The 11,948-nt window shown below is 35.0% G+C and overlaps 1 protein-coding gene across 7 annotated transcripts in view; it reads left to right on the forward strand.

Moving 5' to 3' along the window:
- The window catches only part of SPART (spartin), a 90,257-nt gene extending 78,540 nt beyond the window's left edge, over positions 1-11,717 (forward strand). For 5 of the 7 annotated variants that reach the window (XM_086713468.1, XM_086713459.1, XM_086713454.1 and 2 more), the window contains exons 7-9: positions 582-740; positions 820-910; positions 10,070-11,717. In XM_086713468.1, coding sequence (XP_086569594.1) covers positions 582-740; positions 820-910; positions 10,070-10,343 — 524 coding nt within the window. In that variant the 3' untranslated portion in view covers positions 10,344-11,717. Of the gene's footprint in view, positions 1-581; positions 741-819; positions 911-4,312; positions 4,356-10,069 lie in introns of all 7 variants that reach the window. The other 2 variants (XM_025924595.2, XM_086713486.1) reach the window with 2 other exon arrangements.
- Positions 11,718-11,948: the final 231 nt, after the last annotated feature.

The following is an 11,948-nucleotide window of genomic DNA, read 5'->3' on the forward strand; positions in this document are numbered from 1 at the left end:
GCAGATTCAGTGATTCTGGTGTTCGTCTTCCCAAGCAATATGCTTCTCGTTCCTGCTCCTTTGAGAATCATAGCCTTAAAGTTTGGTATTTTGAGATGGTCAAATCACCCCTTAATAGGTTATGATTAAATTTAGTAAAATTATCTTCTTGGGATTCAATGTTCAATATTCTTTTGAATCAGATTATGGTTTTATTTTTTTTATACATTTAAATACCTTATTACTATTTCAGTAAGGTATTTGTTGATAGAACATAGAAACACTCATAGCTAAAAAACATGAAAGGTGGACCTATAGCTCTTACACTGCAGCAGTCTCTGTTTTCTTTTAAGCAAATTGCCATAAAGAACATTATATTTAAGAGGCAAGGTTATAATCCTTCAGCTCTGCAAACATGTCTTTAAACCAGATAATAGCCTTTGTTTAAAACTAGCCAGGCCTTGTTCTCATCCTTATATAGAAATGGTAAATTATGCAGTAAAACAATGTTAGATGCTCATATGAGAATTTTGCTAAGTAAGAATGGTAGAATCAAGGGAAACGTTTTCTAAGTGTTTCTTTTCTTTTTATGGTTATATTAGTTGATGGAGTTTGCACTGTAGCAAATTGTGTTGGAAAGGAACTAGCTCCACACGTGAAGAAGCATGGAAGCAAACTTGTTCCAGAATCTCTTAAAAAAGACAGAAATGGGAAGTCTCCTCTGGATGGTGCTATGGTCGTAGCAGCAAGTAGTGTTCAAGGTAACAATAGGCCAGAAATTTAACTAGGAAGGTCCATTTCTTTAGCTATCATTTTACTTACTTTTAAATATATTTGCAGGATTTTCAACTGTCTGGCAGGGATTGGAATGTGCAGCTAAATGTATTGTTAACAATGTTTCAGCAGAAACTGTACAAACTGTCAGATACAAGTAAGTTGACTTTTATAATTTTAATGACTAAAAACTCTTACAGCATTTGTAAAAATTCAGGACAGTTAAAATGATTATGTCATTGAGTAGCTGCTAAAACAAAATTTTTTTCACTGTTTTTCTTAATAATATTTTTAGCAAATTAATAGAATTACTGTGACTTTGCCTCCTATTACTAATGGTTATATTTCTTCATCATCAATGCAGAGAATATTTTTAATTAAAAAAAAAAAGCCTGGAGTTTCTGTATACCTTATCAACTACATGTTCTTTTTTTTTTTTAGTAAATTTTGGTACTTTTTGATTAAAAAATTTTTTTTAAAGTTTATTTATTTCGAGAGAGAGCATGGGAGGGGCAGAGAGGGAGGAAGAGAGAATCCCAAGTAGGCTCCACACTGTCAGCACACAGCCCAACGCGGGGCTTGAACCCAGGAACTATGAGATCATGACTTGAGCCCAAATCAAGAGTTGGGCACTTAACTGACTAAACCATGCAGGTGCCCCTACTGCATGTTCTTGATGGGTGATGTTTGCCTTTAGTTTTGATGGGAAAAACTTGAATTATAATTAAACTATTATACCTTGTTAATATTAGCCTCTTCTGTTTACAAAGAATGTTAAATTCTGTCACATCTTATTTGACTCTACCACTGTTCATTTTTATTAGAATGGACAGATGGTATGTCATCTATTTCATATATTAACAAGTGGACAAACAAAAAATGAATGATCTAAGCTGATCTGATAACTATTTTAAGGTGGACTTAAAACAGGTCTTCTGATTTGAGGTCTTTTTTCTTTATAAGTCCTAGGGCAATCAAGGTCTAAAAACTAAAGATAATATGAAGGACCTGAGTTGCTTTCTTAGCTTTGCATGAGTTTAAAGCCTAATATTAAATTTTTATTTAGAAAGAAAAAAGTAATATTAGTGGTGTTCTCAAATCTCAGTTATTTGTGTTAATTACCCACTCACAACATTTGAGTTCATACTTCTGTATCAGATAGTGTGTTTGGTTCTTTTCAGTATATGTTATTTAATCTTTAACACTATCATCTCCATTTTTACAGATGAGGAAGCCAAAGTGTAGAGCTGTTAAACTTTGTTAAAGATTATACCCCTAGTAAGTGGTAGAGCTGGGATGTAAGCCAGGTATCTTTGTGTCATGCAGTATGAAACAACAGTGGTGGACCAACCCTGCCCTTGTTGGGACATCTGTGCAAGTTCAGTATCTAGAGTTACTTTCCAGCACTATCTGCCATACATTTAGATTCTCTTCCACCATAGTAAATTACCTTTGACTTAGAAAAAACTAACTTAATTTCTCCTGAGTTGATTTGATCTCCATCTGGGGCATGCATACCTTTGAATCAAAGCAACATGACACATCATCTTACAGTTTCAGTTTGACTAAAAGATTTGGCAAAGAAGATCCAGAAAAGATCTGTAATTCTTTTGGTGGAAATATAAAACCCAAGTCTTCAGTCTTATCTTTTGCTACTTATACCATTGATCTCTAATGCTCTTTGTGTTACGGCTTTGAGGTTACTTTGGTGGATCAGTCGTAATTAGAATAACAGTTTCTTGTTGCAAGAGCAGAAGAAAGTCAGAAGTGCCCTTTAGGCCAAAAGTGAATTCATTTTAGATTATCAGTATCATTTGTTAGCAGAGATAATTAAGCAGTCATGTTAGGAAATGCTTCATTAGATTTGTCCATTTCCTACTTTAATGAAAAAAAAAAAGGTTACCTAAGTACGATTAAGTGGAGCCTTATTAAAGGTTAGGGATTCACATAACTATCAAAGTTTTGGTGTAGATTTTGTATTTTTTGTCCTTAGTGAGGAGAACTTAATATGATGAGAAGGATATTTTAACAGTGACTCTGAGCTCATTTATTTCTATTATGGTACATATTGCTATTTTATCCTTTCCTCCAAAGATTCACGGAATGAAAAAACAGGTGAGAATTTAGTTAAGTATTAGGTTTGTATTTTTTTTAAATAATGTTTTTTTTTTTTAATTTTTAACGTTTATTTATTTTTGAGACAGAGCATGAGTGGGGGAGGGGCAGAGAGCGAGGGAGACACAGAAACCAAAGCAGGCTCCAGGCTCTGAGCTGTCAGCACAGAGACTGACGTGGGGCTTGAACTCACGAACTGCGAGATCATGACTGGAGCTGAAGTTGGACACTCAACCGACTGAGCCACCCATGTGCCCCAGTAGGTTTGTATTTCTAACTATAAGACTACTTTGGTCTTAGCAGTAATTTAATTAGAAACTGGAAAAGATGAAGGGTGCCTGGGTAGCTCAGTTAAGCGCCGACTGCGGCTCAGATCGTGATCTCATAGTTCATGAGTTCAAGCCCCATGTTGGGCTCTGTGCTGACAGCTCAGAGCCTGGAGCCTGCTTCCCATCCTATGTCTCCTCTCTCTGCCCCTCCCCCACTCACACTCTGTCTCTCTCTCTCTCAAAAATAAAATAAACATTAAAAAAAATTTTTTTTAAAGAAAAAAAAAAAAACTTGGAAAGATGGAGAGGGGCAAGGGGATACAAAGGGTTTTGTAATACTTATAAATAATCTTGCCCAGAAGAAGAAAAGTTGTCTTTTAAGAGAAGAAACTGCAGGTATGAAACTAATAATAACTTAGTGATATTTATCACTGAAGAAAAGAAAGAGCTAGTTCTTAAATTTACTTCTCATTTATGTAAATTTACATTTATGAGTATAAATGTAATTTATATTTTTATATTTATAAATTTACTTTTATTTACATTTGTTTGCACTTTGAAAAAGTATTTGATGAGTAAGCATTTGTGTTTTTCTCCAATCCAACTGATGATTGCATAATATAGAAAATTTATATTCTTTTTGCCTATGATAAATTATTCTCCCAGCTTGTTTTAAATCTGCCATAATTACATGCATTATGACAAGAAGAAAAACAAACTATATATAAACTTCCTTATCTGATTTCTGGTGTTACAAGCCAACATAGAGGATTATCTTTTAATTTAAGCATATTTAAAAGAAGATTGTGGGACGCCTGGGTGGCTTAGTGGGTTAAGTGTCTGACTCTTGATTTCAGCCCAGGTCATCACTCACAGTTGTGAAATTGAGCCCTGCTTTGGGCTCTGCCCTGAGTGTGGCACCTGCTTAGGATTCTCTCTCTCTCAAATAAACATTTAAAAATAAATAAATTAAAGCAGATTATGTTGGAGAAGTATATTATTTATACTTTTGATGGTTTTGATTATGATTTGGGACTGTGTTCACTGATGATGAGTGGTTTACTTAAGGATCTGTATAATTAATTATACTCTTAAATTTTTAGGTAAATGTGTGGGAACTATTCATTAATACTTTTATTTTTGTCAGTTACATTAATGCTTTTGTCTTACTTTAGATTTAGGAACATCAAGACTTACAGGAACAACGAAAAGCAATAAGTAACTTCAAACCTGTTATATATAATTGCAGTATAGCATTTAGTAAATAATTCATCACTCTTCTACATAGCTTCTAAATTTCACCTTTAAGTTTCTTTTTTTCCATTTTAAATTGTTTAGAGGATGAGGCACCTGGCTGGCTCAGTTGAAAGAGTGTGCAACTCTTTGAGCCCCATGTTGAGTATAGAGGTTACTTAAAAAAAAAAAAAAAAACTAAAAACACTTGTTTATTTATTTATTTATTTAAAAAAAATTTTTTTTTTCAACGTTTATTTATTTTTGGGACAGAGAGAGACAGAGCGTGAACGGGGGAGGGGCAGAGAGAGAGGGAGACACAGAATCGGAAACAGGCTCCAGGCTCTGAGCCATCAGCCCAGAGCCTGATGCGGGGCTCGAACTCAGGGACTGCGAGATCGTGACCTGGCTGAAGTCGGACGCTTAACCGACTGCGCCACCCAGGCGCCCCTAAAAACCCTTGTTTAGAGGAAAATCATAAAACATCAGTTAGATCCATTTTTGTTTTCCCCGCATTAAAACTTTATCTTACAATACATATTTGTGAAGAATAAGCTTAGTAAAATTGTTCTTCTATGAGGAATTTACGCTTTTCAGGTACCATATTTTATTGGTTTGTTTAGTGAATTTTAATTAAAATTGCCTTTGGATGAAGGGGTAAATTCAAATTTATTGAAGGCAATTCCTTGGGCAGATGTCATAGTACCCAAAACCAGTCTATATAACATCTGCTCAGGAATTATTTAAGTATTTAAGGTCAGTCTTCTTTTTTCCTTGTGGTAACTGTACAAATATTTAAACATTATTATTGTGTCTTTCACTTACTTTTTTCTAACTACTCCCAGTTCCTTTAAGAATTCTCTATATAGTATGGTTTCCAGATACTTCATTCATCATTGTTCTTCTCAAAATACGGAACCCAGAATTGAATGAAGTATTTCACATTTGCTGTGACCAGCTAGAATACCATGAGATTTGCCTGTCTTATTTGGTCATACTTAGCATTTGGCATACATGGCACACAAGACAAAGACTATCTGTTTAGTGGCTGTTACTCGATTAACCCATATCAAACTTTTGTTTTTTTAAAAAATGAAACTTTAATTTAAAATTTGGCCCTCCTCTTATTTTAGGGGCAGTTGATATTTGTACCTAAAATTAAGAACTTTATATTTGCGCTTAATTTCATCTGTTGATCTTGATCCATTATTAAGTCCTTCAGTTTGGCTTCAGATTTAGTGTATGTCATATTAGCCAGGTTTCCATTTTATGTTATCTGTAGATTTGAAAGACTTGTCTTTTTAATGTCTTAGATATTTTCCTTAAATTTTCATGGGTAAAATCCAGTCACATGCTTACTGTAGCCTGTCCTGATTGATCTTGCTCTAAGATATGCTTATTAAGATTGGTGGGTTAGATGTCTCCAAATCTTAACAGTATTCTCATTTAGCTCACCTTTCAGTTTTATCAGACTTCTTCTCAGGGCTGTTGTCTTCCACATCCATTCATTCTAGAGTTTTACTCTATGTTCTATCCTTTTCTACTCTTCATAGATATTACCTATACCGTGTCCATACAACCTCTCAACCTCTCAAATCTATGTTTTTTGATTAACTTTTATTGTAATCTTTAGGCTTCATAAGTCCCAACTATATAGCACTACAGCTATTCATTCACCAAGTGCTGTTGTTTCTTATATTTATCCTTTCCTCTCCAGCCTCATTGCCACTACTGTAGAATAGACCCTCATTGTTTCTCATCCATCACACAGCTTGTTTCCTAACTGGTTCCTCTGTCTGTCTCTGACACCCTTACAATTCACGATGCAACCTGAGTTAGATTTTTCTAAAATGTAATTTTGGTTATGCCATTCCCATTGGTTTCAAGACAAAGTTTAAATTCCTCAGCTTCACCTTAAACATCCTTTAGAAATTGGCCACAATCCACCTATCTTTGATGGGTACACTAAGAAGAAGCTATTTCTATTTAAAATATTTAAGATTAATATTTTCAAGAATAGTTTTGAAGGTTGCATGTGAATTGAATTTTAGGAAGATTTGTTTGAAATTTGTTATGACTGAAATTTTGTTACAATTAGTGAAATCTAGAATCACCACCACTGTGCTGTCTTTGTAGACATTACTGAATGTGCTGGAGAAATTTCTGAGAAGTCTCATTCAAACTGTGTATTAAGTCTCATAGACTTATTTAATTTTTTTTTTTTTAATTTTTTTTTTTTCAACGTTTATTTATTTTTGGGACAGAGAGAGACAGAGCATGAACGGGGGAGGGGCAGAGAGAGGGAGACACAGAATCGGAAACAGGCTCCAGGCTCTGAGCCATCAGCCCAGAGCCCGACGCGGGGCTCGAACTCACGGACCGCAAGATCGTGAGCTGGCTGAAGTCGGACGCTTAACCGACTGCGCCACCCAGGCGCCCCTCATAAACTTATTTAGAGCATTCTTTGTATTCATTTTTATTGCTCTTTAATATAAAATCTAATAAGCTATAATTAAAGTTAACTTTTTAAAAAGAAATCAAAAATAAACATTGTCTTTTTATCAGAGATAGACTTTCTAGTTTTTAACAGTGTAGTTTGAATTTACAATGTAGTCCAAATAAAGGAAAGAACTGAGCAGTTACTTATAAAGGAAGAGAAAAATAGATGCCTGCCAGGAATACTGGTTTTAAGGCATATTGGGAAGCAGAGATGATAGGGTGAGGATATATTAAAGGAAATAAACAGAACTGCTTAAAAGCCATTTTATAAGGTCTTTAAAAATAATTATACATTTAGTATTGTGGAATTTTCAAAGTGCTTTAACCTACAAATCTCATTTTATGAGATGAAAGAAAAAAAATTAATGAAATGTAAAGAAGTTGAGACCTCATCAAGGTCATATGGCTAGTTTTTGGCACAGTTGGTATTAGAATCTAGTTCTTTGACTGCTAGTTTGATACTTCTCCCCAAATTAACAGGAATTCTTGCTGAAATGGAGATAGCATGGAAAAACAAGCAAAACATCAGGGTACCAACACAGACTCCTTTTCAGCACATTATTACTAATAATGTAGCCTTTAGAATTGTGTTATATATAAAAATATTGTGAATGGGGCACCTGGGTGGTTCAGTCAATCAAGCGTCAGACTCTGGCTCAGGTTATAATCTCACGGTTTGTGGATTCGAGCCCTGCGTGGGGCTCTGTGCTGATAACTCAGAGCCTGGAGCCTGTTTCAGATTCTGTGTCTCCCTCTCTCTCTGCCCCTCCCTTGCTTGTGCTCACTCACTTTCTCTCTCTCTCTCAGAAATAAATAAACGTTAAAAAAAAATTATTTTTTAAATACTGTGAGTGCAGTTAGAGGTATCAAACTGCAACATTAGAATAGGGAAGTGGAAGTTCATGAATCTGGAGGATTTCCTGTATTCATAAACACTAATATGGCCAAATTCTTAGTCACACAGTCCTAGAAAAGAGCCCTAAGAGAAACCTGCTCAACCAAGAGTTATGGTCACTCTTCCAATTCTTCCACCCCTTTCTTCTCATTTAACCATAACCATTGCCACCTGGTATTTGTGGGGGCTTGATTGACAGTGAGAAAGCTCCATGTCTTCTGCAACATCAGCAAGTACTATGGAATGCTGAAGGGTTGCAATAGAGACCAGCAGAAAGCAGCTAAGAAGCTTTGATGTCTGGTAACTGGTGAGAAGTCCCCAGTCAAGAGTGATATGGATGTAAGGTTTGGCACATTATAAGTTCTGCCATTCTCTGACTCTAATTATTAAAATTAGGCTAAGGATATAATGGAATCCTCATTCAGGAATTAAGATTCACATTATTCGCCCTGAGGTTGAAAAAAAAAACCAAGCATGAACAAGCTAGTAGGATCACAAACCACTATTCCAGGCCAAACTTACAGTAATACAGAACTTGTTAATTCAGAGGGCAGATCCAATGTTAGTATAAAATGTCCAGATACAGGTCACAAAGCACATATGAAACTTGAGGGCATCCTGAAGACAATTGTAAAATGTTGCCCTCTTGTTGCTTGTTTAGGCAGTTCTCTGCTAAGCAAGGAGAACTATAAAAACCTGGTACTTTAAAAAGGGAAAGAGAAAATACAGTGGGATAACTTTCAGTATCCTTGTATAGGTCCTCAACTTGTATTTTCTCATAGAAATGATATTAAACACTTATATCGATAATTGTCAATAATACTATTTTGTATAGTGCCTGTATAATCTCCCAAGCATTTTGCTGTATGTTTGATGCTAAAGAAACTCTCAGATGGATAGGGCAGGAATTACTCATTTATTTATTTAACAAATATCGAATGTCAGTTTTCTCAATGCATAAGATATGTTAATACAGCAGAGTACTTTTATGATAATAGTGTTTATATTCTAGCAAGACAGACAATAAGCAAACCAAAACAAAGAGAGTGAATAAGTTCTAGAGTATGTAGCAGGTGATAAGTTATAGAATAAGGAAGAGCAGCTTAAGGGATGCCTGGGTAGCTCAGTTGGCTAAGTGTCTAACTTTGATTTCAGCTCAGGTCATGATCTCACAGTTTGTGAGATTGAGCCCAGCGTTGGCTCTGTGCTGAACATGGAATCTGCTTGGGCTTCTCTCTCCCTCTCTCTGCTCCTCCCCCGCTTGTGTGTGCCTGTTCAGTCTCTTAAAATAAATAAACATTAAAAAAAATGAGGGAGGAGCTTTAGGGGGGATTGATTGGCTGTGGGGTGGAGCATGTGGGGTAAGGCAGTTGAAATCGGCGGGATAGTTAGAATACAATACTTACCTGACTTGAAAGAAGGTGAAGCAGTTAGACATGTGAGTACCTGGTATGAGAATAGTTTAGGCAAATACCAGCCAGTACAAAGGTCATAAAGTGGCACATGTATGCTTGATGGTTCAAAGAATAGCAAAAAGGCCAGTGAGTCTGCAGCAGAGTGGAGTGGAGTGGAGTGAGGGAGAAAGTGTTATACAATCTTTGCTTAAAGACAAGCTCAGATTCTGATAGTTTAAAGACGTTACCAAAGTCTGGTTAACATAGAACTCAAAACCATTTATAGTGACTCTCGATTCTTTATGTCCTATAGTTGTTTTCACTGAAAGTTCTCTCCTATTTCCAGAAGGGGTGGATTAAAAAAAAATGACTAACAACCTTTATTATAACTTACATTTTTAAAAACTTACTTATTTTGGGTAAGAGCATGTACAAGTGGGGATGGGACAGTGAGGGGGTTAGAGAGACAGAGAGAGGGAGAGAGAAAGAGAAAGAATCCCAAACAGACTCCACACAGTGCAGAGCCCAACACGGGGCTCAAACTCCTGAACTGTGGGATCATGACCTGAGCTGAAATCAAGAGTTGGACACTTAACTGACTGAGCCACCCAGGTACCCTGATTATAATTTACACTTTATTCTTCATCATAAACAGTCTTTATTACATTAATCTCGGCTAGCTTGATTTTATTTTCACACAGTTTTTGCTAAAGGAGAAATAATAGCTTTGGCACAGTTTGATTTTATTTTTTACTTTGTTTTAAGTTATTAAATTGAAAAAAAAATTGAAACCAAATCTTTGATTTTGCTTTTAGGAATAACATACTAATCATGTGACTTATATAATACTAAATAAGAAGGTCTTAATTTACATTTATAATGTCATTACACTTTTTTCTAATCTTTTAAAGATACGGACATACTGCAGGAGAAGCTACACATGATGCAGTAGATTCTGCCATCAATGTTGGTGTAACTGCCTATAATATTGACAACATTGGTATCAAAGCAATGGTGAAGAAAACAGCAAAACAAACAGGACAAACCCTCCTTGAAGACTATAAAATAGTTGATAATTCTAAGGGGGGACATCAAGAAGGAAGAGCAAATGTAAACATGAAAAGGGAGAAAGGTGAGCAGACAGAGGAACGAGAGAAGAATGAGGCAAAGAAGAAAGAAAAATGATGGAAGTGCTGTGAATCACCTATACCAAAGCCTTACAAGGTGGATGCATTTTTTTTTTAATAGGCAAATGTGGAATTCCCCACAGATTAACCAGTATTTTAAAAATGTATTCATTCCTACAAAGTGTTTCATAAGCTTTATAGCATGTATTCTACTTAAAAGGAAAGAATCTGTATTCTTGCATCTGGCTTTTACAAATACAGGATTATATAGTCTCAGTAAGTTTATTTTTCCTAAATGTGGCTGAAATATTTTTGCAGTTAAAATAAGACTAATGAAACATTTGCTTTAATAAACCTCATTAAACCTAATGTTAAGCTATTTTTGTATTTGCCGTCTTTCATAAAGCAAGGTAGGAAATTATATATTTACATAAAATTTCGCATTTAGTAACCTTAGCTTGAGTTGTACTTGGAAAGACCAACTTAAAATATTATTTCCTGGTTTTGCACTAATTGTGGATTTTTTTTTTTTTAGGTGCTTGCCAAAATTTTCAGTGTGTAAGCTAGACACAACAACTGTAATCCTAAACTAAAAAAACTCTCAGATAATATTTAAAAGATTTTTTCAATACAGGGACTAGGCTAATCATGAAAAATAAAATGAGGTTCTATAAAATTATTTGGTAGCTTGTATCTTTGTTAGGAAGTGGGATGGCCTTTTTGATTTAGAATGAATACAAAGATTTTTAAGTCTTCTGGATTTAGACTGGTGTTGATCTAGGAACTTAAGAAATTTTGGTGTATGATTTGTGTTAAAATATGAAGTGATATCATGAGCTTAATAGGACAAAGTTGCTTTAAGAAATCATTTTACCATATCCACTTTAAGTTATTCCAAGAGGCTAAAATTTTATAAAAATACAAGCAGGATTCTTTGGATGGTAAATATATTTTTAGTTTGGGATTTAGTCATTGGAATTTTATATGTTAGAAAGCCAGTAAATTGTTAGGAAATGTTCTGTTCATAGTCATGGTAAAGAATGTGAAGGCTTTAGACTTAATCCATGGCAAGTAGGTTTAACAGTTTCCACTCTGGCAGAAGACAGGACACTTACAGACCTATAAGGTACAAATATATAAATAAGTACCTAACAGCATTTTATTTTTGTCTACAGATTTAAAATGATTGGTACTGGTGTTCATAACTATTGTCCATTCTCATATTTCTAAACGTCTAATGGCTACTTAGTTTATTAGATTTTATTTGAAACTGTCTTAAAAAATGTGCTTTGTGAATAAACTTTCTGAATTGCTTGTCCTCAAATGTGTTCACAGGGTTGTATTTCGGGAACACATAGAATTGATGGATCCTTTCCCTAAGGCCAAGGATAATGTACTAATTAAAGTGGAAATAAAAATGAGTTGGCATATAGCTTCCAGTTAGTCTCTGCCTTAAGTTTGAGAAGTGGGATGACAAATAGTGGAGCCTAAAGATTACAAAGTTCACTGAGACCAGAGGTCGAAAAGTTGGATTTGTGTTGTCCATTTTCCTTTATTCCGTTCTGCTTACTTGGTTGTGGGTTGCTTTTTCATATTAATGGCTAGACAGACAAAATCTTCATAAGTATAGCTTCTATATTAGAGTTTTCCAGAGAAACAGAAT

Source organism: Puma concolor, chromosome A1 (genome assembly GCF_028749965.1).
Source record: "Puma concolor isolate L17-30 chromosome A1, mPumCon1.1.hap2, whole genome shotgun sequence".
In the NCBI taxonomy this organism is placed as follows: domain Eukaryota; kingdom Metazoa; phylum Chordata; class Mammalia; order Carnivora; family Felidae; genus Puma; species Puma concolor.